This window comes from Saccopteryx bilineata, chromosome 2, assembly GCF_036850765.1.
Source record: "Saccopteryx bilineata isolate mSacBil1 chromosome 2, mSacBil1_pri_phased_curated, whole genome shotgun sequence".
In the NCBI taxonomy this organism is placed as follows: Eukaryota; Metazoa; Chordata; class Mammalia; order Chiroptera; family Emballonuridae; genus Saccopteryx; species Saccopteryx bilineata.
In genome coordinates this window covers 234624562-234652273 of record NC_089491.1, presented here as the reverse complement: position 1 = coordinate 234652273, position 27712 = coordinate 234624562, and the positions used below count along the sequence as shown (strand labels likewise).

Here is a 27712-nt window from a genome sequence, read left to right as displayed (position 1 = left end):
TAGTTGTTCATTGATTGCTTTCTCATATGTGCCTTTACCGCGGGCCTTCAGCAGACCGAGTAACCCCTTGCTTGAGTCAGGGGCCTTGGGTTCAAGCTGGTGAGCTTTTTGCTCAAACCAGATGAGCGCGCTCAAGCTGGCGACCTCGGGGTCTTGAACCTGGGTCTTCTGCATCCCAGTCCGACGCCGCTCTATCCACTGCGCCACCGCCTGGTCAGGCCCTTCTTGTCTTTTTCTCTCTCAAAAAAAATATTGTGTTATCATATGGATGATGCAAACAAGACTATATGAAACTACTTAGAGACCCATCATAGAAGAAAATACTTTGGGTTTACTTTAGGAGCTTGGTGAATAAGTAAATGGACATTTATATTTTTAGGTTAAAATAATATGCTTAAGCTATGAATACATGTTTGTATTGTTATTATTATTCACAATTTTCACTTTTATTGGGTTTTTAATTAATTAACTCATTTTGTTTCTGGCTGTGATATAAAAGACGGTTTCTTTTGTCTCTCTAAGCTTAATTACTGGGAGATAGTGGTTGTCTTAGAGAAGAGGACATGGAAGTTCAGGATAGTAAGTGATATCTTCCTGTTTTCCAGGTGACTGAGCAGCTACCGTAAGTTACTGTGGAGGTGAGATTGGATATAGGAAGTGATAGTACTACCCCTCAATCCTCTCCTTTTCATTCAATCTTTAATTTTTCCACAAACATCTATTGGCCACTAGCTGTTTGCTGTGCTCTGTGAATCTCACCATGGGGACACAGAAGCATTGACTTCACCCACAATCTTCATCCAACATCTGTGAACCCAGATGTCTCCTGGTTGTTCACAGGCACAGAAGGGATATACTTGCTTTTTCCTTGGGGTGGGTACATATTGGTGACTTTTTAAAAGTTTTTCAGCTTTTGGACTGGTGGTAAAAGTGTATGTTTGTTCTCTTAATTTTGGTCAAGAAGGCAAGCATCCAGGTGAAGCAGTCATGTTAAGGGGAGGGAAATGCTGTGCAGTAGAAACTATCGTACCTTTCTTATAAATGGCATAATTTAGAATGCTTTAACAAAAGACACTGGTGACTAGTCATACTGAACACAGGACTCACTAATTTTAAGCCTCACTCAGATGACTATGCAATAAGATTAGCAGCATTACAGGCTCCGAAAGGTTCTTTGCTTTTATTTTTAAGCTTTAGGCTACCATATTACCATCCTAAAGCCACACTGTTTACCAAAAGCACGAGGAAGAAATAGCTTGCTGAATAGAATTGCTAGACTTTTTTTCTGGCTCTAGGTCTTCTTTTCTCAGTTCTAGGAAGAAGAATTTTTCTTGAAAGAGCTATAGTTCACTTTAGTCATATGGCAACAACTGCAGTGTTAGTCTACAAAGAAATTCAGGCCAAAATGACCTGGCTTCCAGATTGTTTTTGACTTTAGCCTTCCCATTTTTACCGCCTTCCCACTGTCACACAAGAGGCTAATGGAACTCCCTGTGGCAATTTCTATGTCTGTGTCACATATCAGGAATAAATGTATTCACATACTCTTCCATATATATAGTGTTCCATCTATCTATCTATCTATCTATCTATCTATCTATCTATCTATCTATCATCTATCATATACTCTTATTCATATATATATAAATGCTGTCATTTCTCAAAACTCTTTCTCTTTCTCCTTGTTAGCTTCCTTCCAGCTTTCCACTCTCTATACAAGATATTGTCCTGGTAACAGAAGGCAAGTAGGAGTCTGTAAATGACATTTGTAAAGAAAGAGGGCTTATTGAGAAGTGATGGCAGCCATTGAAGCAGAACAGAGTGTAGCAGCATTGAGAGAAAATACGGGACTGGGGGGGGGGGGGGTAGAGAGAGCAAGGGAGGATGAGAGAGTAGGAGGAGGAAAGGCCAGAGGCGGTAGGTGTGGTGGGAGCAGCTAGAAGGGGATGAGCCCTGTGTAGAAGAGAAAGCCAGGATTTCTGGGGGATACTTCTTGCATGCTTCTTTTTTTTCTTTTTTCTTCTATTCTTTTATTCTTTTATTTTTAGTGGCAGACTTCTGAGATCTGAGAAAATATGGGGTAGTATTGCTCCCCCATATTTCATTGTCTAACCACTAGAAACTCACAGTAAATTTCAGCAGCTTGTAGTTGATTTTTCTAGCTTCTTTTTCTAAGTGAGAGGAGGGGAGACAGAGAGACAGACTCCTCATGCACATCAACTAGGATCCACCCGGGAACATCTGTCTGGGGCTGATGCTTTGCCCATCTGGGACCATAGTCACAACCATGCTATTTTTTTAGTGCCTGAGGTGGGAGCTCCATGGAGCCATCCTCATTGCCCAGGGCCTATGAGCTCAAACCAATCAAGTGGGAGGGGAAGACAGAGAGAGAGAGAGAGAAGAGGGAGGGGTGGAGAAGCAGATGGTCACTTCTCCTGTGTGAATTGAACCCGGGACCTCCACACGCTGGGCTGATGCTCTACTACTGAGCCAACTAGCCAGGGCCTTGTAATTGATTTTCAAATCTCTTTTAACCCAAGCCTGACAAGCCAGACTGTAGGCTTGTGCTAGAGAAGGTGAGAGGAGATAAAGTTCTAAGAGTCATTCATGCTTTTGCCTATAACATTTGATCAGCAAGAAGAATCTGTCCCTAAAAGCTCCCTGCCTGTCTTCAACCAAGGATGCAAAGGGAGAACGTTGGGAAGGAGACGGTATAGTAGAAAGATGCAGTTTTAACAGTCAGTGAAGTAAACCCACTACAATTGGCCACATTTCAGAAAATGTGAATGTTCCATTTAAAAAGTAGACAATGTAAAAAAAAAATTTGGTTATAGACTTGCTGAGCTAATACTTGCTGTCAGATGCTTATAAAAAATAATACAAGCAGAAAACAAAAAGCTCTGTTTTCCAGTATGAGCTGACTTCTACTCCAGGACTTCCTGGCCCTAAAAATGTTCTGCCATCAGTGTGTAGTTATGAACAAACTGTGGCTCCAGGAGTTTTGTTCTGCATAGTGGGGAGCTGGGAAAACAGGTGGCTACACAGGTGGTGGACTTGGCAGAGAGGGGAGCCTCTGGGTTCGACAGCAGAAATAGATGTCACCATCTGGCACATGACCCCTCAAACAATCCCACCACCTCCCTGTCCTACACCTTATCCAAGTTGAGCACAGATGGCATTTAATATATAGTTGATTAATTTTTCTATGACATAGTCCTGGTTTTAAGACAGAAGGTGTGTGTTTTGTTAGGAGTGTCTACTAAGGTGGAGCTTAATGGAGAGGGACACTGTTTTTGAGGATAGATTGCTTCAGGCATGACAGTTTGGGTTGGTACTGGGAAGTTTCCTGTTAGAATAGGGAAGTGTAACCCCAGGAAAGAGGCAGATGAGCATGCTAGCCATTGGTGAGCAAGTGAAATTGATTCCTGAATGAGCAGGGGCTCCGCAGAAAGATTTCCTGAAGACACTTCATGCCAGCTCCTATGACTTTCAAATCAGACTTCTGAACATAAGCAGCTTGTTAGGTGGTTTAACGCTTTATTTTTTCTAGGATTTGAACATATCGATAAATGCCAGACTGTGGTTGTTTTGGATATGGTCAGTAAAGCTAGATACACTATGAATTCCTTATTGGACATCAACATCTAAAATCTTAATGGGACTGTGCCTTTCGTGGCTTGCTCTCTTTTCCCGCGGTTGCCAGGTCACCTTTGGTGCCTGAAGGAGGACGCAGAGTGACAGACCTGGAGACTGAAGTCCTTTGTCCCTTACACAGCTCTTTCACCATGCCTGGCTCACTTCCTTTGAATGCAGAAGCCTGCTGGCCAAAAGATGTGGGAATTGTTGCCCTTGAGATCTATTTTCCTTCTCAATATGTTGACCAAGCAGAGTTGGAAAAATACGATGGTGTAGACCAGGGGTCTCAAACTCAACTCAGCATGTGGGCCGCAGAGCAAGATCACAGCCCTTTGGCGGGCCGCACTAGGTCTACAAAAGGCAACTGTTACACAACACTTTTCTCACTGCAGTTGAAAACAAAAAAAAATCAGTACAACAAGCACAATCGTACATGCAGTTTACTCAGTGTCACAAAACGACCGGAAACTGTAGTTCGCATCACAACTGCTGTTAACTAAGCTAATATCTAGCTAGGATGCTAGAGAAATGAAAAATACAAGTAGGCCCCTAGGCTTACTTAATTTTATCCAAAATATTTTGAACTTCGTGGATTAGTCTGTGGGCCGCACAAAATTGTTCGGTGGGCCGCATGTGGCCCTTGGGCCGCGAGTTTGAGACCCCTGGTGTAGACGCTGGAAAGTATACTATTGGTTTGGGCCAGGCCAAGATGGGCTTCTGCACAGATAGAGAAGATATCAACTCTCTTTGCTTGACTGTGGTTCAGAATCTCATGGAGAGAAATAGCCTTTCTTACGATTGCACTGGGCGACTGGAAGTCGGAACAGAGACAATCATCGACAAATCGAAGTCAGTGAAGACTAATTTGATGCAGCTCTTTGAGGAGTCTGGGAACACAGATATAGAAGGAGTAGACACCATGAATGCCTGCTATGGGGGCACGGCCGCGCTCTTCACCGCTGTGAACTGGATCAAGTACAGCTCGTGGGATGGCCAGTATGCCCTGGTAGTTGCAGGAGATATAGCTGTGTATGCCACAGGCAACACCAGGCCCACCGGCGGAGTGGGAGCCGTCGCACTGCTCATTGGGCCCAATGCTCCTTTAATTATTGAGCAAGGACTGCGTGGAACACACATGCAACACGCCTATGACTTCTACAAGCCGGACATGCTTTCTGAATATCCCGTTGTGGATGGGAAGCTGTCCATCCAGTGCTACCTCAGCGCCTTGGACCGCTGCTACTCTGTCTACCGCAAAAAGATCCATGCCAAGTGGCAGAAAGAGGGGAATGATAGAGATTTTACCTTGAATGACTTCAGCTTCATGATCTTCCACTCACCCTACTGTAAGCTGGTTCAGAAGTCTCTGGCCCGGATGCTGCTGAACGACTTCCTTAATGACCAGAACAGAGATAAAAACAGTATCTACAGTGGCTTGGAAGTCTTTGGGGATGTTAAACTAGAAGATACCTACTTTGACAGAGACGTGGAAAAGGCATTTATGAAGGCTAGTTCTGAACTCTTTAATCAGAAAACAAAGGCGTCTTTGCTCGTATCAAATCAGAACGGAAATATGTACACGTCATCCGTGTACGGCTCCCTCGCGTCTGGCCTAGCGCAGTGCTCGCCGCAGCAGCTGGCAGGGAAGAGGATTGGTGTGTTCTCCTACGGTTCCGGCTTGGCTGCCACGCTGTACTCCCTCAAAGTCACACAGGATGCCACCCCAGGATCTGCTCTTGATAAAATAACAGCAAGTTTATGCGATCTTAAATCGAGGCTTGACTTGAGAACTTGTGTGGCACCAGCTGTCTTTACTGAAAGCATGAAGCTCAGAGAGGACACTCATCACCTGGTCAGCTACATCCCGCAGAGCCCGGTAGACTCGCTAGCTGAAGGGACATGGTACCTCGTGAGAGTGGACGAGAAGCACAGGAGAACCTACGCCCGGCGACCCTCCCCCAGCGAGGACACTCTGGACGGAGGAGTGGGGCTGGTGCACCCGAGTTCAGCGGCTGAGCATATTCCAAGCCCGGCTAAGAAAGTGCCAAGACTCCCGGAGACAGCAACCGACCCGGAAGCAGCTGTCATCAGCAACGGGGAGCACTGAGGAACGGCTGGGCAGCACGGGCCTTCTGTGTGGGGGGTGGGGCTGGTATGTATGGGACGGTTGGGTATGGGATGTCTGGGGACAATATTAAAGGATTACATATTGCTTAAGTTTTTATGTGACTGACATGGAGCCTGGAAAATCACCGCGTTCTTGGGAAGTCGCTTTGCTCAGTTTGCTAATATGCTTTCTGTTGTGATCTAGCCAGTGCTTACCATACTCCAATGATGTTAAGGGCTCTGTGAAACTTCATACCTCTCTGGCCATGTGTATGCATGAAGCTTATTAGTTTTTTAATGTGGTTTGATGAATCGTGTGCTTCCGGCAGAAAAGAGCAGAGATACTAGTCAATTTTTAATTTTTGTGAACATGGAAGAATTTTATATTTTGAACAAATAAGATTGCTGAAAGTACCTGTGGTTTTTGAAAAAAGCTTCTAGTTTAAAGAATGTGTGCTCTTACATGTGATATGTACAAACCCTGTTTGAAAATGGCAAGACAGACGTTTTTTTTTTAAACTTTGTACATTCTGAAGAGAGAGAAGAGTTGGGATGGAAACCCTGGTTCTGGGAACCGGAATGTGGCTCTCTACCCAGGCCGGTGGTGACGAGTGATTGTAAAGGGTTCTGACAGCGGTGCCGCCCTGGGCAGGCGTCCGCGCTGTCGGCCTGGTACTCTCAGGAGCTGGCGTCCCTCTCGGGCTGCTGCGGACTCGGCCACCCTGGGTCAGGTCCACAACGTTGAGTTCTTACTAGAACTTGTGTATGAGAAAATTTGTTGCTGCAACCTTTGTACCTTACTTTGAAAAATAAAGAAAACATTTTTCTGGCTGCCTTTTAAAAATTTTAAAAAGGAAGGATAGGGCAAGGCATTCTTAGGTGACTTCTTAGGCTTCTGTGCTATAAATTCAATGTGAAGACTGACAGCCTAAAGTCATGGTGTAAGTATTCATGTCCTTTTTTTAAAAAAAAAACAAACAACCTGTTTAATGAAAATAAAAAATGAAACCCAAGTTTTTACATAGTTTGATCAGCCAAAATGAATGTTCCACTTCAAGATCTGGAAGTAGGATCTGTAAAGCATTTTCTCAGACTTTTACCTTAAAAGGAACTATCACATGGTAGAGTAAGACTGGTTAGACAGTTCTGTAGATATTTTTGGTGCTGAACAATGACATGAGCCTTATAGATTGTAAAATAGAGATAGTTGGAACTAATGTACAGAATTAAAATTTTAAACTTTATTTGCTGTTCAATTCTGTGAAGTTTCACTTATCTAAAATGAACTTACACAAATATGTAATGTTACAAATTGCAAGGTAATATGTACTGTTTGTAAAATACTCTTGTCTAATATTAACTAATGGTATTTTGATTTGTACAGTCATAATTTGTTAAAATGATTTCATTTTAACACTTACTGATATAGGTTGATGATGGAGGTTCAGATTTAAAGACTGATGGGGAAATGGTGCATGCAATACTTTCACAGGTATTGGGAGTTTGGTGTGGTTTGGAAAGAGTAATTGAACGTTTGAGTGTCAGAAAATAGGTTTTCTCAACGCCCATTGCCAGCAATGGACAGGCCTAGTAATACCGGCAGAGAATTAACTGTACACCTCACAGACAGTGAGGGGAATAACTGAATAAAGTTTTAGAGAAATAAAAAAATAAAATAAAATCTTAATGGTTATGAACTTGCAGAATCTTACTTGGGATAATGGAATTTTGGAGATACAGGGGAAATGTTTGATATTTTTTACTGTTTAGTTTGTTCTGTAGTTCATGTGGTTAGGTTATCTGTAGCATGCCCCAGATGGACACATTACAGCCTTTACCAGTTGTGATGCCATACCTAGATTCCAATAACAGGATGGTGTTTTATCAAATTCTGAAAGCATGACTCTTTGGACTGAAGCAGCCTATCCATTAAAATGCCTAGTAATGTAAATTCTGGAAACAAACTTCCAGGTTGAAACTCCTGCATTTGCTGCAGGAACTGGTTGCAGTATCACTCACCGTGAGAAGCATCTTGTGCACACAAGGATGACCTGTGTGGGGGGAAAGGTTGATGCTGCTCCCTTTGAGTCAGAATGGCGCTGGCCACTCATCCCTCACTGTCTTTTCCACGCCGCACTCAGTGATGCCTGCGGTGTAGCTGGGGCACGCTTGAGATGGGACAGAACCCTAGACACCTGTCAGACACCCTCTTTACCCAGTGGGTGGCTAGAGTGTCAGGCAGTGGCAGTTCTATCTAGAGATTAGAGAGAATCATAGTTCTGCTGATGGTCAATCAGAGGTCCATCTCCCTCCCCCTCCCCTTCAGATCCATGACAAAGAAGAAGAAGAGTTCAATGAGAAGAGTGAGCGGGATTCTGGTATCAATGAGGAGCCTCTGCTCACAGCAGACCAGGTATGAGTGTCTCCCTTGGTAACTGGAATTTCTTGGCTTTTCTTTTTGCTAGAGAAAATGTTTAAGAGAATATCCTAATCACATCCATGTAAGGCAGAAGGAAAAATGTAGTGTTATGGTGGCTGTGTTGATGGCTTGGGGAGTATTTTTCAGAAGGGATTTCCTTTCTTTTTTTACCTCAATTTACCCACCTGCTGTGAACAGGAACATAATTCCTCACAGCAGGGGAGGGCGGGCTCTGTGTTTGGTGACAGCCAGAGGCAGGCCCAGAGTTTACTGATTTTACTGACCACTAAACCTCTTATTATAAGTCGTTGTCAAGACACTGAAACAGTCCCAAGTACCTGTTCTTCCAAAAATAGGAGAGGTGGCTTAGGCTTTTGTGTTGTGGATATTTTCTCATATTTCAAGGAACACTGAAAATTTTGAGCCTTCCGAAAGGAGTCTTAGAGACACTTGTGTCTCTTTGTAAAAATGATATAGTGTAAAAAGATATAGTGCTTCACATTTGATTGAGTTAATTCTATTTTGGCTTTAATAGTTTATTACTGAAGGAGAATAATAGATCTCTGGATTCCTTATTAAACCTTTTAATTGACAAATGTTTGGGCGGCTGTTTTGAGAAGGCACCATATAAGTGTTTTTTACAAAGTAGTTCTGAAAAAGCCACTGGGAGCCTGGGGTGCCAGAGTGCGGTTCTGTGAAAGGAACGCCTTGTATCTGTGTCAATGACTGGGATATAGACAGGTAAGAATAAAGGGGCGGAAGGAAACCAGATTTAAAAAAATAAGGGCTAACAGTTATTCTTATGAATTTTAGGAGAAATACAATTCAGGGACACTATTCAATAATAACTATTGTGAGAGAAAGAGAAGTTCAGCCATACAATTCTAAAGGGGGTTGTGCTATTTGGTTACATTCTATGAATGGCTTTCCATAGTCGAAGATTGAGTATCCTCTAAATTTGTTTTATTCTCAAACCTTCTCATCTTCTATTTCTTGGAGGGACATTTGGGCTTGAATTTTGATCAGGTAAGGATATTTCTTACCTGATCAAAATAGAGATGAGAAATAGAGATGAGAAGTTTTGGGAATAAAACAATTATTCTAAAGGAGGGCACCATAAGTCTTCTTATCTTTGGTTCGGCCTAACATGAAGAAACCTACTTCAAAGACCACCGTCCAGTGGTCTCGAAGCTGGTGTCTCTCACAGCATCAAGAACAGAAAAATGCATAAATCAGGTCGCTGCTATGACCAGACTCATCTATGGAGTCCTTTCAGAAGTAGGCTTTGCTCATTCTGCTTTCTTCATGTGTAAACAGCTAGGGTACAAAGTTGTTCACCCTTATTCCTTTGGCCATTATCTAATTTAAAATTTTTTAAATTAATTAATTTATTTTTATTTTATTTATTCATTTTAGAGAAGAGAGGGAGTGAGGGGGGGAGAGAGAGAGAAAGGGGGGAGGAGCAGGAAGCATCAACTCCCATATGTGCCTTGAGCAGACAAGTGCATGGTTTTGAACTGGTGACCTCAGCATTCCAGGTCGACACTTTATCCACTGCGCCACCGCAGGTCAGGCTGGCCACTACATTACCTAATTTTACTCTAACTTCCAGGAGATGTATCCTACCAATAACCAATAGTCTAGATAGAGCTGGATTTCTTATCCATTTTCTGCTCTCCAGACCCTCCATAGCCTTTATTACCTTTATTTTTACTGGTTGGCAAGCAGCTTTAGTTCCTGTCGAGAATTCTGGAGAAATAGCTGTTTCCTTCTATGTAAAAAACCTCACATTTTGAGTTGTTCTAGGAACACTCCCCCCAGCCCCACTCATATGCATTGTAACAACGAATGGACTAGGTTTTGTGTTAAAGTTGGGTGGATAAAATATTTTCCCACTTAGAAATAAAGTGCTCAGCAAATTGAAGTAAATGTTCCTTTCCAGGCAGCTCTGCTTCATTTCCTGAAAGAGTCATTTATTTCCAATAAAGCACTCATCTAAATGGTGTTCTTGGAAGAAGCTTTACATTAAAAAAGAGAGAGAGTATGTATAAGCATTTGGTCAGATCTATTTTTATTATTATTTAATATTTATTAAGTAACAATATTACTTTAGAGGTTTTGCAGAGAGCAAATTAGAAATATCCTTACCTGATCAAAATTCAAGCCTGAATGTTCCTCCAAGAAAGGACAGAGTGAGCAGTCTCTTGTGTACCTTCTTCAGGTAATTGAGGAGATTGAGGAAATGATGCAAAACTCCCCAGACCCTGAGGAGGAAGAGGAGGTTCTGGAAGAGGAGGATGGGGGCGAAACTTCCTCCCAGGCAGACTCCGTCCTCCTGCAGGAGATGCAGGCCTTGACCCAGACCTTCAACAACAACTGGTCCTACGAAGGTGAGGGCCCTGGGGGCGGGCTTGTTGAGGATGACTCCCTACTCTGTGCCAGGCACTGGGCATATGCTTCACGTGTAGCTGATAGAACCTTTCATCTAGGGAACTGGCAGCACTTTCTTACTGGGCATCCAGAGAGAAGTTAGCATTTTGGAAATAAAAAGGCAGCCGAGCAAAATTGAAATGGTAAAACTAACCGAAGAACAAGACTAAAGCAGACCAAGTAGAAGAAATCTGAACCCACTCTTCAAAATGATGTTACTATAAAAATGAATGAAAAATGCTACAAAAGGGAAAAAATAATAGCTCATGTTTTTGAAGAGCTTTCTATGTGCCATCCTGTTCTAAAATTTTCTATGCATAATCTCGTTTCATCCCCACAAAAAAACCCATTAGGATTGAGCTCAGTATTCTGGTAGGTTAAGTGACTTGCTCAAGGCCACTGTTGCAAAAATATAACTAAGAACAAAATCTTACCCAGAGAAATTTTCCACAGGAGTAGAGAAGAAAGAAAACAGTTTTATTATTGAACAAGCATTAAGCCAGAATGTGATATACATCATGAGCAACCCACTAACCTGACTGCAGAACCAGAAAGAAGTCTTACTCTTGCCTGGAGCTAAGTGGATGCAATCCATTACATTCATTAAGTTTTGCAATTTGGAGTCAGGTGATAACATAGGCCCCATTATCTTCTTTGAAGACTACTTTTCAAAACAATCACTCTCCAGTTGTTGAGAAAACAATCTTGAGTCCTGAGACTGTTGAGAGGCTTATTTGGCCATTAAAATGATTAACATACATTTGAAAAGGACAGAGAAAGTCTGAAAGAAAATGAAGGTATGGGAGAGGGAAAGTCTCCTCCTTTCTTTTCTTTTTTCTTTAACTGCATGTATAAGCCAGAGAGACAGAGATAGATGAGAAGAGAGAGAGAGATGAGAAGCATCAACTCATACTTTTGGCACTTTGATTGTTCATTGATTGCTTCTCATACGTGCCTTGATTGAGGGGCTCCCACTGAGCTAGTGACTCAATGCTCAATCAAGCTAGTGACTTTTGGGCTCAAGCCAGCGACCATGAGGTCATGTCAATGATCGCACGCTCAAGCTGGCGACCTGCACACAAGCTGGATGAGCCCATGCTCAAGCCAGCGATCTCAGGGTTTCGAACCTGGGTTCTCAGCATCCCAAGTTGACACTCTATCCACTGTGCCACCACCTGGTGAGGCTTCTCCTTTATTTTCAGCAGGGAGAACCAAGTCTCTTGTTTTAAATTTGCATTTTCCCTTACTCCACATACAAATTGGAAGGGTTGGAACCAAATTCGAAGCCAGGTAGGTTGACTCCAGAGTCCATACTCTTAATCTGTGCATTGTATTGATTCTCTGACACAGATCTGTAGTAATTATAATCATGCAAAGAAACAGGTGGATGGAAAATGAAATGAAAAGATGTAACACAGCAAAGGCAAAACTCAGTATAAAATCCATCAATCTGTATGGATGCTGAGGCTCTGCCTAGGGAGGGGCCTGGCCCCTGGGGAGTAGTGGAGTCTTTTGGGAAACAGAGAGAGAAGGTGGGTGAATCAGGGTGTAAAATATCCAAACATGGATTAGAATAGCAGTAAAAAGGAGGCATGATCTGAAGAACTGTGCCGGAAAGTAAGACTGGCTGTCAGGAGCAGCGGCAGGGTGGTGCTTGGCAGAGGACTCTGTGCAGAGGGTGCAGCGGACTTGGCTGCGGCGCTGCGTTCACAGCTGCCCAACTGGGCCACCCTCAGCCACACAAAGGCCCCACACATAGACGTGGTCAGCAAAAGACTGAACACAGCTGAAATGCAGGGTGAAATGGCAAGAACAGAAGGTGGAGGACAGCTTCACAGAACAAATAAATGGGAAAGTGGAGCCAAGTCAGCAAGTGTCTGGGTAAAGCAGATACAGAAAGGAGAAGGAAACGAATTCTGTGGCAGAAACAAAAAATACATTTGCTAAGATGCTTTCTGAATCCACTTTAAATGAAGAAGTCTTAGGGGACAGGAATTTAAAATAAAGTTATCTGTACACGATTTTCTTTTTTTCTGACAGTAGCAGACCACTCGCCAGGGCTCATTTGTCACGATGTGTGTTGTCTTTGCATGTGTCACGTATATTCAAATAAGGCACTGCTACATGGGGCTGCATAAAGAAGGCCTCTGCCTCTTTTTCTGTCTGCTGCGTCTTGATCAGTTTGGGGGAGTAGACACCACCCTCTATTGCTCTTCAACACCAATGCTGAAACATCCTCATAGTGTTCTCCACCCCACCCCCATTCTTGATCTGTTTCACATGAGGAGTATTGTAGAAACAGAGGAAACTCTGGAAGACAGTAGAGATCAAGAAGCCATGTGTCTGCCCACACACATTTTTTGTGGGCAGAGTCCACTGGCTTCCTTGGGGGCTGTTTCTTCTTCCTCCTTATTTCCCAAGAGATGTTCTTTTCTGCAGATGACATACTGGCCCCATCATTCCTGGCATGCCCCTAAATTGTGAAGGCCCTTCTTGGCCCTTCAAGCATTGGAAGGGTTCTCCTCCAAAGGGACAGTCCCATTTCAAGTGGTAGTGGCCCCAGGAGCCTCTGCAGTGGGCTCTGGCCTGGATGCAGGGAATGTTACCTGTGGGTGGTCTTCCCCTGCAGGACTGAGGCACATGTCTGGGTCTGAGCTGGCCGAGCTGCTGGACCAGGTGGAGGGTGCCATCCGAGACTTCTCGGAAGAGCTGGTACAACAGCTGGCCCGCCGGGATGAGCTGGAGTTTGAGAAGGAAGTGAAGAACTCCTTCATTACAGTGCTGATTGAGGTGCAGAACAAGCAGAAGGAGCAGCGAGAGCTGATGAAAAAGAGGCGGAAAGAGAAGGGGCTCAGCCTGCAGAGCAGCCGCGTAGAGAAGGGGAACCAGATGCCTCTTAAGGTAGGTGACAACGTAGCTGGAAGCCTGGGTGCATCCCATCTCGACCCACTGACCCCTCAGGTCCCAGTTCCAACCCTGCAGTGGACTCAGAAATGGGCCTGTACTGGGCAGCGACTGAGCAGGACACTGTGGTAGACAGTGGGGTATAGACAGGGAGAGGGTGCTCCTGTGTCCGCTCTGCCTCCAGAGGTCTCTGGTCTAACTAGAGGAGACGGGGTGTCAATGCAAGAAAAGCGGGAATATGTTCTCTTAGTCAAGTTCTTAGAAAGTGGGGAGGGGCATTTAGGACAGAGAGAAGTTGTGCCTTGAGACTCTGGGTCAGAACCCCTGCTGCTTGCTGAGCTTAGAGTCCTGACTTAACCTCTTTAGGATGTCGGTAGGGTGTGTCAGGATTGAAAATTGTGACGCTTTATTGACAGGGTTCTTCAGATCGTGGTTCATAACCAGGGAAGTTCAGCAGAATCATCTAAGGAGATTTTTCAAAATGCCTTTGCCTTGGCTCTATCTACTGACTTGGCCTAGGTGTGTGCATTTGGAAAAAGCATCCCAGACAAGGACAGTTGCTTTAACATCTGCCCTTCCCACTGCCCGGACATTTTGCTTTCTTCCCTAAGCTATTGGCATCATCACATTCTACTGTACAGCTTTATTTTTCTGTTTACAGAATGAGGGCAGAAATGAGGGAACTTTGGGAGTACAGGGGCGCTTGTTAACCGGGGGCAACTTGCTTAGATATGAGTCTTTGAGATTCTATGTGTTCTCTCAAAGCTCAGGTATACATTTGGCCTGTTTCTTAGCCCAGGTCTTACATTTACTTTCTAGTAACAGAGCTCTGGGGCAGTTACGTGAAGAGTCATGGGTCTGGGTGGTTGAGAGAGAACACATGAGCCCTTGGGGGTGATGGCCACAGCAGGAAGCACCTGCTCTGCTTAGACTCTCACTCCCCCCCTCCTCCCAGCGCTTCAGCATGGAAGGCATCTCCAACATCCTGCAGAGCAGCATCCGCCAGACGTTTGGCTCCTCGGGATCTGACAAACAGGTATGAGCTGTCTTCCTGGTTCCAGCTCTCATCCTAGACTCTTGCAGCTTGGCCTCCAAGCAGAGCAGGGGGTGGTGACTCAATAGTATTACCCTGGCACTCAGGCAAGGGTGGTCTTAACATATTCTGTGGAGGAGAAACAGGACGTCTCTTGGTAAAAGTGAACAGTTTCTTGAGCTCCAGTAGTCTAGGGCATGGATAAAACTTAAAACTCAACACTGCTTGTAGACCTACAAGTTAACTTGTTTTAAGAACAGAATGTATTAAAAGAGAAATGTGGGGTTTTTTTGTTTTGTTTTGTTTTGTTTTTTGTATGACAGAGACAGATAGAGGGACAGACAGGAAGGGAGAGAGATAAGAAGCATCAATTCTTCATTGTGGCTCCTTAGTTGTTCATTGATTGCTTTCTCATATGTACCTTGAGCGTGGGGCTACAGCAGATTGAGTGACTTTTTTTTTTTCCCACAGGTTCATTTACTTTATTCATTTGTATTAAGTGCACCTTTTTCTAATATGTTAACAATTTATCAAAAAATCAAAACTGAAAGTACCTGTTAACAGTTTCCCTATTTTTACGTATTTCTGTTCTACAATGCAAAGGTATTTTTATTTTAATCACTTAATTGGTTCATCAAAGGCCTAATTCTCTCATAAGCAGCATGTTTTAGTTTAAAATTCAGAGATTTAATAAACTGATGAAGACAGTCAATTTAAAACAAACTAGTTTCATTCAGGGTGGTTCATATGTTGATAACCTAGAATCCTGATTAGCCAAAATTTAAAACCCAGCAGCTCTCATTCCACAAATGCATTTCTCCAATGTTAGAAACATTTCTTGAATGTTAGGAACGAGTCTATTCTCACTTTGGAGAACTATTTTGTCAGATACCCACTACTGCCTGCACATTATCTTCTAGCATTACACCTGGTGCTTTTTGTCTTAATTACAGAGGTCCAAGTTTCCTGTAAATACCAATATCTTATATGGGCAAAGCAGTTAATAAAAATCAGTAATTTATTATAAGCCAAATGTTCTTGTACTTATCCCACTATTCCCTAAATTTCCGAACCTTTAATGTGTTGATTTTGGTCTGTCCTTAATATAAAATATATCTAAAAACAATGGTTGCAGAGTTGACACCAAAACAAATTAATGACACTTTCAAGGCAAAGCAGAGAAACTGTTACTTCAGTGTTTTCTTCACTGAGTTCTGACTCACTGCTCTGTGATACCATCTGGCTGAACACTGACATTTCAGTTTATAACAGTAAAGATACTTACACCTCTATGGGTTTAAAAATTGATCTGCACAAAAGAAATAAAAAAAACTTTATATACAACAAATTTGTTTTTCAAAATACAAAAATAATATCTGTCACTTGTCATGCTGACAAATTGATACATATATACATGCACGAGAAAAGTTCCAATTTAGTCATCCGGACAGCTGAAGCTTCTATATTCTTAGTATGATGAACACACTGCCACTGAGTTTTTACACTGACAGATGTATTCAAAATATTTCATATACTAAATACTGCATTGGTCTCTGCATGTATAAGTGCCAGTTATAATAACAGTTTCTGTTCTCCTTGATTAAAAGTATGTCTCAAACAAGCTAATATTAACTGCACTAAAAACTACAACAGTTCAAGAATTGATGACCTTATTTAAAGAAATTCAAAATGTACAAAATAACAACTATAAAAGGAACAATCACTGCCATGCAAAATTTTAAACTAAAAACTGCATAGAAATGCAATTTAAAATGGCAAACTCAAATTTACATAACACTTAAGATAAAAAAGTCAGGAGTAAATTCTACCAACACAATTCTTGCAAGGATTTAGAAAAGTAAATACATTCTCTTTGCTGGTTTAATGGTATAAAGCAGATCTTTAAATCCATAGAACTGCCTCTGTCCTTGATCTCAGGAAATTAGCTCTTTAACAGTTGTTTTTATGAAACCTTTTCTTTCAGTCAAATCATAAGCAGGATAATTTTCATAAACCTTTTTGCAAATCTGCCTCATTGTAACTTCCTCCAACTTAGCACTAGCCAATAATTTCTTTACTGTTTCCTTTAACTCTTCGTCTGTAGGAGGTTTCTTCAATTTCTTAATTAAAGGTTCATCATCTGAACTATCTTCAGATTCACTTTCTTTTTTGGAAGTGTTTTAATTCTTCTTGGTGGTGCTGCTATCTGCCTTCTTCACATTCGCATTCTTTACAGATTTTTTACTTTTAGGAGTGGTTTTCTGTTTAGGTTTTTCTCTTTTAGAAGTTTTTTTTGGTGGCTCCTCTTCACTATCTTTATCTTCATCCTCTGAAGACTCTTCCTTGTTTTTCTTTTCATCTTCATCACTGCTAGACTCATCTGACAGAATTTCAGGACATTTGGTCCGCTTTGCTTTCCTTGCCATTCCAGAACTGTTCCGTTCCTTTTTGTTGCCTTTGCTAGAAGATATTTAGATTTTGGCAATGGTTTGCCAGAAGGCTTTGGATGCATTAAGAAATTCAAGATCCTCTTCACCAATTCACTATTTACACCTGCTCTCTCCAAATCAAGAACCTCACAAATGCTTTTTAACATGGCATTTCTAAATTTTTTCAACATTTCTTCCTTTTTTATATATTGGGTACTTCCTTTTTCAAATGGAAAGCCACTGAACTGACCCACATTCTTCTTTAATGAAGATACTGTGCCTGGTCTGTTGTAAAGTAGTTTATGTAGATTTCTAAGTTCATCTGTTTTCTTCTTACTCAAAAAAAAATGTATCCTTTCAATTTCACAGAGTTTCTGCCCTTTTCCTTGTGCAATTGTAAACAGCTCTCTTTGTAAAGAAGAGACTTGCATCGTCAACCTCTCGACTTTCTTCTTTTCCCTCTTGCCTTCCACTATGAGACTTTTCTTTCTCTTCCTCCTCGTCCTCGTCCTCGTCGTCCTCCTCGCTTTCCTCTCTCGGGTCGGGAGTTTGGGGCTCTTTCTCCGACGCGGGCTAGTGGGGGGGGGGGTCCCTCTTCCTGCGCAGCAGGGGCCGAGGAGGACATGCTGCCGGCCGCGGGTCCCGGCCGCCGCGGGCCTGGCGCGCGTGGACACAAGGAGGCTCCGAAAGACGGCGGCGGGCGCGGAAAAGAAGGCGCCCGGGAAGATCCAGGCGTGACGCTCAGATTGAGTGACCTCTTGCTCGAGCCAGCGACCTTGGGTCCAAGCTGGTGAGCCTTGCTCAAACCAGTTGAGCCCATGCTCAAGCTGACAACCTCAGGGTTTCAAACCTTGGTCCTCTGTGTCCCAGTCTGATGCTCTATCCACTGCACCACCACCTGGTTAGGCAAAAGAGAAATGCATTTGATGATTAAATCCGTCTGAGATCTTAATTTAATCTACTACCTTGGGTCACCAACTGACCAGTCCCACCAGGATGGCCCCTTTAGCTGCCCACTCTGACTGTAACCCATGCGGTGGCATCTCCAGTCAGCTCCTTTTAGTCAGTTACTTGCCTGAGAAGCATTTCTGGTTATTTAGACAGTGTTCAAAACTTCTACTGTGTGCCTATTATGTGCTGAACTCTGCTGCTAGGCCCTCAGGTACAAAGATGATGAAGTCCTGATCCCTGCCCTCTTGGAGTGCATGATCTAATAGAGATGGCCCACGTGTAAGTGGATGAGTGTGAGATTGTGGGATAAATGCAAATAAATTGCTTATGTGTTTTACACATATTTGTACCTGAATCCTAAGTGTTAGAATTCTAGAACACGTTATGGGAGGAGATGTTAGCAACATCTGACTCAGTCCCTTATTCCACAGTGGTGAGAACTAAGGCCCAGAGATATCAGGCAAGATGTTCCCAAAGCCACCCTGCTCATGTGCGAGAGCCAAGTGGCAGAGCCATGGTGAACACACACGCCTCTGACTGTGGTCTGCAGGTGTTCCCACTCACTGTGCCAGGTGCCCTTAGAGTGCCTCAACATTTTTCTGACCCAGTGTCTTTGATAGCCCCATGGACTCTAAGATAATTTGGTTGTAGAAACACTTCATATCCAGCAGAGGGAGTGAACCCAGCATTCAAGACCAAGGGCATGGTTGAGGTTCTCTTGCTGTCATCTTGACAAAAAAAAGAACCATTTATTCTCAAATAGCACTGCAAAGGGTAAGAAAATGTAGTACCTTCTCTTTGCTGTCAGCCCACATGAGAAAACTCTCATAGGACTTTTAAATAACCAAAGAGTTTCTAGTGTCTGGAAACTGTAGAAGTTGGAATGGAGGGCATATTTTTCCTGGCTGATACAATAAACTCTTAGTTTTAAAGAGATACTCCCTAAAGACAAAAGTATGGAGACAGGGTGGTGCAAATTATTATGGGTGTTGTCGAGAATATAAGATTTGATGGAACGTGTTTCTTAGAGAGAAGTGCAGTCCCCATGCAGGTTGTCTCAGGCCTCTCAACCCTGGAGGAACCGTATCTTACGTCTCAAGCCCTCCATGCCATTTGTCTTGTAGTATCTGAACACGGTCATCCCTTACGAGAAGAAAGCCTGCCCTCCGTCGGTAGAGGACCTCCAGATGCTGACAAACAGTGAGTTGCTCCCATTCTCAGCAAGATCAGCTGCTCATTTTTCTCCATCTCTCCCTGTGAGTTGCATCCTTGGTGCCTCAGGCCTGAGGTTTCCAAGAACAGTTTTAGATGGGTCAAACTGGGCTCTGTGTCTGTGGCTCAGTCTGTCCCCTGAGCAGGGGTACAATTAGAGCACTCTACAGTGAGGGCCAAGCTGTCTTGTCCCTCTTCAGTTTCTGTAAGGCAAGAGATTTTCCAGAAGAAAGTGAGCTGGTGAAAGCGGTTGGGGCGGGGGAGCAGCGTGTGGGGTGCTGATATGCAGGGGCTTCCTGTTCACCCAGCAGTTCTCAAGGCTTTGCATTCTCTGCCGTGCCTGTGTCTTCCCTGCAACTTCAGGATGCCGTGCAGTCTCAATTTGTTCCTCCCGAAAGCAAGGAGCTCAGTCTGTGGGCCTGGCTGTATTTCTAATGAGAAGCGAGATTTCTTGGGTGCGGTAAGGCTGATTGGGAAGAAGAGTGTCTGGTTTTCTTTTTAGGAAATGATTGCCTCTTCTCCCCCATTTTGGCTCTACTGTCAGATATTAATAAACATTCTGAGCTATGATAGAAAACAGTGTGTAAGAAAGAACCATTTGTAGGCAAAGTCTCTTTATATACATCTTACACTGCAACCCCCAAAGGGCCAGGGCACATGGTGTTAGCCATCAGTGTCAGCTTGATTCTTTTAGGAAGAGAGTCCTAGGCTGAGATGTGACAGGCTCAGGGAATCAAGAGAAGTCCATCTCCCTGGCAACCATGCAGTGCATGAGTGACACACTAGCCAGGCTGCCCAGCCCATGGCAGCACTGCCCGGAGGGAACGGGCCAGCAAGGGCTATTTGGTACCATAGGGGATGGGAAGAGGAGCTTCCTTTGTTCAGCTGAGGGAGATAGATGCCTGCTGGGTCCCAGTGCTGAAGGGGACCAAACATTCTCATTCTTATCATTTTGGAAAACTCAAGCAGGAGGTTATGGTAAATAGAAATCCTGCTGACATCAATAGATACTGAGTCCTTGAGAATCTGGAATTTTAAATTCAAAAGACATTGGCTTCCTCTTCACTCATTTTAAACTCCTTTGCATAAATATGCACTAAGATTTTTTTAAAAAGGAGCAGATAGATATGAACTGACATTTATAGGTGTTTGTGTTTTCACGAGTAGTGAGATTTGGAAAATAAATTGGACAAATTGTAAAAGCGGATATATATAAACTACTCTATCATGGTCTTAATGAAGAAAGAGCTATGTATTTATTACAGATACCCATTAAGACATTCAGTGTGAAATCCTTTTATTTTAATTAAAAAACAATAGTTTTGTTTACACTGGTAAAGTTCACTTAAACATTATAGCTACAGTATATCAATCATTTAGATTACTTTGGAAATATCAAAAAGTGAACAAAGGAAAATAAATAATTCATTGTCCCCTTGACTGTGTTTACTGTTCTAGTGCTTTTCGGCCATAATATTTTATGTCTCTGTCATGTAGTTGGGATTACACTGGCTAAAACATTTTGTATCATGATTTTAGTCACATCAGCCAACATTTGGGTAACATTTTTTTATGGCTCTCTCTTCTATCATGTGAATATACCACATTACAATATTTTATTCCCCTTGAAAAGAAAAAACACTGCTGTTTTTCCTGAATGCCCATTCTCCTGCAGGTTATGAAAGCTCTGTTGGCCAAATCCTTGTATGGGTTTGTGAACAATGTCTCCTCTTTACCCTACTCCTGCATAGGGCAAACACCAGCTCTGGGGCCTGGACAACTCATACATTTTGGCTTTTGAGATTAACTTAGCCACATATTGGCTGAGTGCTCTTACTGTATTTTTATTGCTATCTTCTGGATATGGCATCAAGTCTGCCTATGCTCAGTTGTAAAGTATTTCCAGTCTATTCAGTTGAAATGAATACATGTCTAAAAATACAGAGGAAACAAAACAAAACAAAAAAACACACGATACCGACTGGGAGGCCCTCAGGTTCAGTCTCTCTTTCTGGACCTGCCTGCTGACTCATGCTATTGTCAGGCCCTGTTCTTCACCCACTCCTGATTTTTGGAATCAATCTCATGACCTTGGCTTGACACTAGGCAAGGTAATCAATGGAGAGTAAGGACATTGAAATAGGTCGGAGGGCCTCCCTGCTGATCTTTATTGTTTTCTCGGTTTGCAAAAAATTAAACGTGTTCATTGAAGAAAACCAGACACTATGGGACTATAATGGAGAAAGGAGCATCCCCTGTGGTCTCACTCTCAGAGATAACCACTTTTAACAGTCTCATGAACATTCCTCCACTTTTTTTTCTATGAACATGAACGTTTAAAAGCTAATACATAATGTTCTGTAGCCTTCTTTCTTCACTGTTAAATATGTCTTGTACATATAGATTTCTCTCATTTTTCATAAAGCTATGTATGACTATATGGGATAGAGTTTATTTAAGGAATCAATTGGTGAAGAAATGTATTGGTAGACACCCCTACCCTCAGTTTTTGATATTATAAACAAGGTCCAGCTACTTTCTTGAAGGATTTTCTACAAAACTGACCTCTACAATATGGATTATGAATATGAGAAACTGATACCTAGTTTAATGACAGAAAAAGCTATTTTAAAAACTTTTACAGAAAGTCTTTAGGCTTTAATAACTTGTCATCATTTAGTTTATGTGGAGTTATGTCCTGTTTCAACAAAAAGTCCATAAGCTCCTTGAGGATCCATCAGTCTCTTGCATTTCCAGGAATTCTAGTGCTGTGCCAGGTATAAAGTAGAAAATAAATATGTTAGAGTAAGAACTATGTGATTTCACCCATAGGTGGGATATAAAAATGAGACTCAGACATAGATAAAAGTGAAATGGTTACCAGGGGTAGGAGGTTGTGGGGGAAAGAGGAGTAAAGAGGGACAAATATAAGGTGACAGAAAATGATTTGACTTTGGGTGATGGGTATACAACATAATAAACAGTTCAAATGCTACAGAAATGTTTACCTGAAACCTATGTACTCTTATTGATCAATGTCACTGCATTAAATTTAATTTTATAAAAATAAAAAAAGATTTTTAAAGATGGTACAATAACTATGGAATGCTCTAGAATTACTTTTTGAGAATCATCTTGTCAAAATATATTATGCTTTCATATACAAAAATTCATTTGTTATAAATAAAGTGCAGGTGAGGAAATTTCCTAATATGTTTATATGAATAGAATGTCTTTAGAGACAATTTTATTGGTTATTCAGTGATGAGATGACTATTATTCTAATGTTTAGATTGTATTTGAAAGCTGATTTTTTAAAAATTGCTTCATTTATTTATTTTTATGATTATTAAAGACATATACTTAGAAAATGATGTGGAAAGTATAGATGAGCTAAACAAAAAAAGAGTGAGAGGTAAAGGAAAGAAAATAAAGTCACAAAGAGGCCACTCTGACTCTTGATATTGAATGCTGACTCTTAACAGAAGCTTCTAGACTTCTGCTCAATACTCTACAAATGGTCTGGTTTTCTTGACTCATTTCTCACTCACTTTGGGTTGGTGGATTGTTTGGTCTAGAAGTGAGCTTTATGCCTTGATGGTACCTTGGCTCATCTCTGTCTCTCTTCTTCCTCAGTTCTCTTTGCCATGAAGGAGGATAATGAAAAGGTGCCCACTTTGCTAACAGACTACATTTTAAAAGGTAAGAGCTGGCCCTGGCTGGTGGCTCAGTGGATAGAGTGTCGGCAGGCATATGGACGTCCCAGGTTTGATTCCTAGTCAGGGCATACAGGAGAACCGACCGTCTGCTTTTCCCCCTCTCCCCCTTCTCTCTCTCTTCCCCTCCTGCAGCCAAGGGCTCAATTGGTTTGAGTGTGGCCCCAGATGCTGAGGATAGTTTGTTTGTTCTGAGCACATCAGCCTCAGGTGCTAAAAAGGCCTTGGTGCTTGAGCATTAGCCCCAGATGGGCAGAGCATCAGCCCCAGATGGGGTTGCCAGGTGGATCCAGGCCAGGGTGCATGCAGGAGTCTACCTCACTATCTCCCCTCCTCTCACCAAAATAATAATAATAATAATAATAATAATAATAATAAAAATAAAAAATGAAAATAAAAGGTAAGAGCAGCCCAGCCCTCCAGGAGCAGAAGTGGTCTTCTGGCTCCCTTCCCCAGGACGCCTGCTGAAAGTGTGGAACGCTCTGTTGCAGCCTTCCCAGACTGCACAGGGCCAGGGAAAGCAAGTGGACAATTGTGAGGCCCTCACAGTCATGGGGTTTTGCTTTGGGATGTTGCTTGGAGGCCTGAGAAGGAGATTTCATCACTCCTGAGTCACCAGAGTGATGGCACATGAGAAGCAGCCAAACCAACAAAAGACTTACTGTGGAAGTGCTGTGAAGTTGGCTATTTAGTTGGGAGAAACAAAGCCTGAGAATACTGTTAAGAATTTTAAGCCAACAACCTGAGTCATGATGAGCTATAAACTTTATAACTATTTTTTGTTTTATTTCATATTTATTTAACATATATAAAAGTAGAGTGAATGATATATGAACTTTTATGTACTTAACACCCTGCTTTAACTATTATTAATGCATTGTCAATCGTGTTTTATTTATACCCCTTTCCAACTTCTCCCTTTCATATTATTTTGAAGCAAATCCTAATCATCGTATTTTTCCATACATAAATATTTCAGGATACAATTCTAAAACATAAGAATGCTTTAAAAAAAACACAACCACACTATTATCACAGTTAAAAAAAGAAAGAAAATTCTCAATATCATTGACTATTCTAATCAGTGTTCAGATTTTCCTATAAAATTGTTTTTCAACTTGTTTGAAGATCCACTGAAGGTCCATATTGCAACTGGATATGTCTCTGAAACTCTTCTTTTTTTCTCTGAAACTCTTTTAACGTGTTATATAGGCTTCTCTTTCCTTCCTCTCTCTCATTCCTTGATATATATTTTTTTATTGGAGAAACCAGGTTGTTTGCCCCATAGATTTTTAGTCTGGACTGGATTTTGCTAGCTGGTAGTGTCCCCAAGGTTTGATTTAACATGTTCTTCCATCTTTTGTACTTCTTGTTAATTGAGCTAGAGGCTTGATCAGATTTAGTTTCATATTTTTTTGGTAAGCACTATGTTATTGATGGTTGCAAACTTCCATTAAGAAACACATACTCTTTGTATTTCCTTTCTTTTTTGTAATGTAAATATCTGTGTTAGTCTGCCCAGGCTGCTAAAACAAAATACCACTGCCTACCTTAAACAACAGGTTTTATTTTCTCCCAGTTCTGGAGGCTAGGCATTTCTAATGAAGGCTCTCTTCTTGCCTTGTAGATAGTGATCCTTCCTTCTGTGATCTAGGGCAGTGGTCGGCAAACTCATTAGTCAACAGAGCCAAATATCAACAGTACAACGATTGAAATTTCTTTTGAGAGCTAAATTTTTTAAACTTTAAGTAGGTACATTTCTTATCGAGGTAGGGCCCACACATGGTATTTTGTGGGAAAGCCACACTCAAGGGGCCAAAGAGCCACATGTGGCTTGCAAGCTGCAGTTTGCCCACCAGGCCTCTAGGGGAAAGAGAGGGCTCTCTTCTGTTTCTTCTTATAAGGACACTAATCCTATCAGATCAGGGCTCCACCCTTAAGAACTCATTTAACATTACTTTTTCAGAGGCTCCATCTTCAAAAACAGCTGTACTGGGGGGTTAGGACTTCAGCATATGCATTTTTAGGAGACACAAGCATTCAGTCCCTGACAGTATCAACTGATGATCACTCATAATCAAGATCTTTTGTTCCTCTGATTTTTGCTCTACGTGCACACAGCTTTGGGTATAGTTTCAGATGGCTTGTGAACCTCAGTTAAGAGCCTCTAAGTTATATTGTTTCCATAAGGATCAGAGAGATTAGTCTTAAATTTCTGCAGGAGGAATTTAGGCCAAACATTGGAAGAACTTCTGACACTTAAAGATTTTAAAAGAGCAACAGATTACTCAAAGGACATTTTCAAAGAAGGTTTGTAGAAACGAGTTCTGTAAGTTAGCAATGTGAGGGCTAGATTTTACCTCACATGATCCACTGAAATGTCAGTGAATTTATAAAGCTAGTTAACATTTACTGAGCTCCTTCGACCTGCCTCTGAACAACCCTTTGGGCTAGGCAAAGGCACAGTCTACACATGAAGGTGTACACGTAAAGAAACAAGCAAGAGAGGTTGTAGAATTAGAAACAGCAGACCCAGGATTTGAATCCAGGCAGGTGGGCACTGAAGACAATGCACTTGTTATACCAAACAACCACCCATCATTGGCTCTTCCTGCTTCTGGAAGAAAGACATGTGACTGCAATGGTTCCTGGTTCTAAGGGGGCAGTTCTCTGCCCAGGATGCTGGTGGGAAGCTGGTATGATAGCTCTCAGCCAGGGCCACCTGTGCTGGCAGGTCCTGACCTGCACTGGGCTTTGACCTCTGTCTTGTCCTCTTCTCTTTGCAGTTCTCTGTCCTACCTAACCTCGCCCTTGGAAGCAGCCTTGCAGCGGAGGTCACTGAGCAAGAGTCATTCCATCACAGGGACTGCATGATACGAGACCACGTAACCTCCGACATGTATTTAAACGTGTAGCGCTTAACCTGGATTAAACATGAGCAAACGCGCGGGTCCTTTGCTGTCATTGGCTTCTAGTCCTAGTAATCATTGGATGCATGACAAAGGACAGGGCTGGGGACACTGCCTGCTCTCCGCCTATGTCGGAGGAAGGCAGATACTCTCACCACTCACTATGTAGTCTGGCTCCAGCCCTCAAAAACAGCTTACACTTTAACACTAATTTTGAAATAAACTTTCATTTAATTAATATGCTTCATGTGTTTTGGAGTGTGATGTCCAGTGGCCCCTTGTTACAGACCCTCCAGAGGAAGGATGTGTGGCTGCCTTCACATGATGGCCTGGGGCCTGTGGCGACAGCATGGTGTTTAGGGAGCAGGAACCTGCCCCGTTGTGGTCGCCATTGGACTGCACGTGGTACAGACAAAGGAGAAGGCCTCTCTAGCCTATATGACTCCGTGCCTCGGCAGCTGTAGCGGAGCTGCAGGATATGTGGTAGGAACTTACTGTCATAGGGGGTGTCAGAGGAGGGGGAAGGTTGTGAAGTTAGCAGATAGAAAGTGAGCTCAAGGAGCAGTCAGGCAGAGGCAGCACCTTCTGGTGAGGTGACTAGATTGGCTCCTGGAGGTCCTTGACAGTCCCTTCCTGGGACCTGGAGTCTCAAGGATTGGCAGGAGGCAGCTCTGTTGAGCTGTGTGAGCATGGGGGGTTTTGGCTTCTGTCCTGACTGCCCCAATGACCCCTGGAAACCATATCCTATACTATCTATGCACATCCTGCCCTGCCCTTCCTGCAAACCTAGAGGTCCAGCAGCTATGACCCCAATGTGCTGTCTCTAGCACCAGTGGCAGGCAGCAGCCAGGCTTGTTTGACCAGTAGGTGACCACTGCCCTCATATCCAAATACTGGCTCAATTCTACCACAACCTCCATCTTCTGGCTGGAATGATATTAACCCTACCAATTTCCTCAGCCTCGTCTTAAAACAAAAACTTTTAGTAAGTACTTGCTAAGCACCTGCCACTGGCCTTCACACTCTCTACACATCAGCTCACCTCACAGCAGCCTTGTGTGGTAAGTGGGTGCCAGCATCGCAGTGATTTGAGGTGAGGGGGCTGAGAAGCAGAGGTGTTCAGAAGCAGAGAATCAGACTGGCACTTGGTCTCTTATCCAGTTAGACTTCCACTCACTCTTAGGAGCTCAGTGTTTGTTCAACTAAGGGTGCCACATAGAAAATTATGCTTTATCACTCTGGCAACTCACAGGAGGCCACACATCCACGTGGGTGACAATGGAAGCATCCTTGGCATCTGCCTCTCACTTCCTGGGCCTCTACTTTTCTAGGCCAGTAGCAGTCCCACCTGGTCTGAAGGGACTTGCCCTACTAGGGAAGCTGGTATGGTGCCTGCAGCTCTGACTTGGGCATCTGCATGAAGCAGAATGCTTGTGTAAATAGAGCCCTAGTTACTATAGACCAGTGATAGTCAACCTGGTCCCTACTGCCCACTAGTGGGCGTTCCAGCTTTCATGGTGGGCAGTAGTGGAGCAACCAAAGTATAAATAAAAAGATAGATTTAACTATAGTAAGTTGTTTTATAAAGATTTATTCTGCCAAACAGCAAAAATCCGACATAAAGTACTTGGTAAGTAATTATTATAATATGCTTTAACTTGCTGTAACTCTGCTTTATAAATTTTATAAAGTAAAGTTACTTCCCTACTTTATAAATCACCATTACTGTGGAACCGGTGGCCGGTTAGAAAATTTTACTACTAACAGAGATACAAAAGTGGGCGGTATGTATAAAAAGGTTGACTACCCCTGCTATAGACGATAGAAACAAACAGGTACCCGTTCAAACCCTCAGGAGTCAGCAAATTGATGTAAGTACCAGCCTTTGACAAAAGGGGTGACTTCAGCTCTGCAGTCATTGGAACTATGGCTAAGGATGCAAGGGGTCCCTGGTAGTGTCAGGTCAT

General features: G+C 42.6%; 2 protein-coding genes and 1 pseudogene across 2 annotated transcripts in view; 2 read left to right on the top strand and 1 right to left on the bottom strand.

The window, feature by feature from the left end:
• FEZ1 (fasciculation and elongation protein zeta 1) overlaps positions 1 to 25983 on the top strand; it is a 58133-nt gene extending 32150 nt beyond the window's left edge. Inside the window, exons 4-10 of the mRNA XM_066254994.1 lie at positions 8069 to 8155; positions 10383 to 10551; positions 13221 to 13492; positions 14451 to 14531; positions 19033 to 19108; positions 22757 to 22822; positions 25623 to 25983. Coding sequence (XP_066111091.1) covers positions 8069 to 8155; positions 10383 to 10551; positions 13221 to 13492; positions 14451 to 14531; positions 19033 to 19108; positions 22757 to 22822; positions 25623 to 25639 — 768 coding nt within the window. The 3' untranslated portion in view covers positions 25640 to 25983. The remainder of the gene's footprint in view (positions 1 to 8068; positions 8156 to 10382; positions 10552 to 13220; positions 13493 to 14450; positions 14532 to 19032; positions 19109 to 22756; positions 22823 to 25622) is intronic.
• On the top strand, positions 3667 to 6368 carry LOC136325360 (hydroxymethylglutaryl-CoA synthase, cytoplasmic-like). The gene is made up of 2 exons (XM_066259635.1): positions 3667 to 3908; positions 4295 to 6368. The coding sequence occupies exons 1-2, from the start codon at positions 3786 to 3788 to the stop codon at positions 5741 to 5743; spliced, it is 1572 nt and encodes a 523-aa protein (XP_066115732.1). The 5' UTR covers positions 3667 to 3785; the 3' UTR covers positions 5744 to 6368.
• Positions 15270 to 17681, bottom strand: LOC136325359 (protein DEK pseudogene; annotated as a pseudogene).
• Positions 25984 to 27712: the final 1729 nt, after the last annotated feature.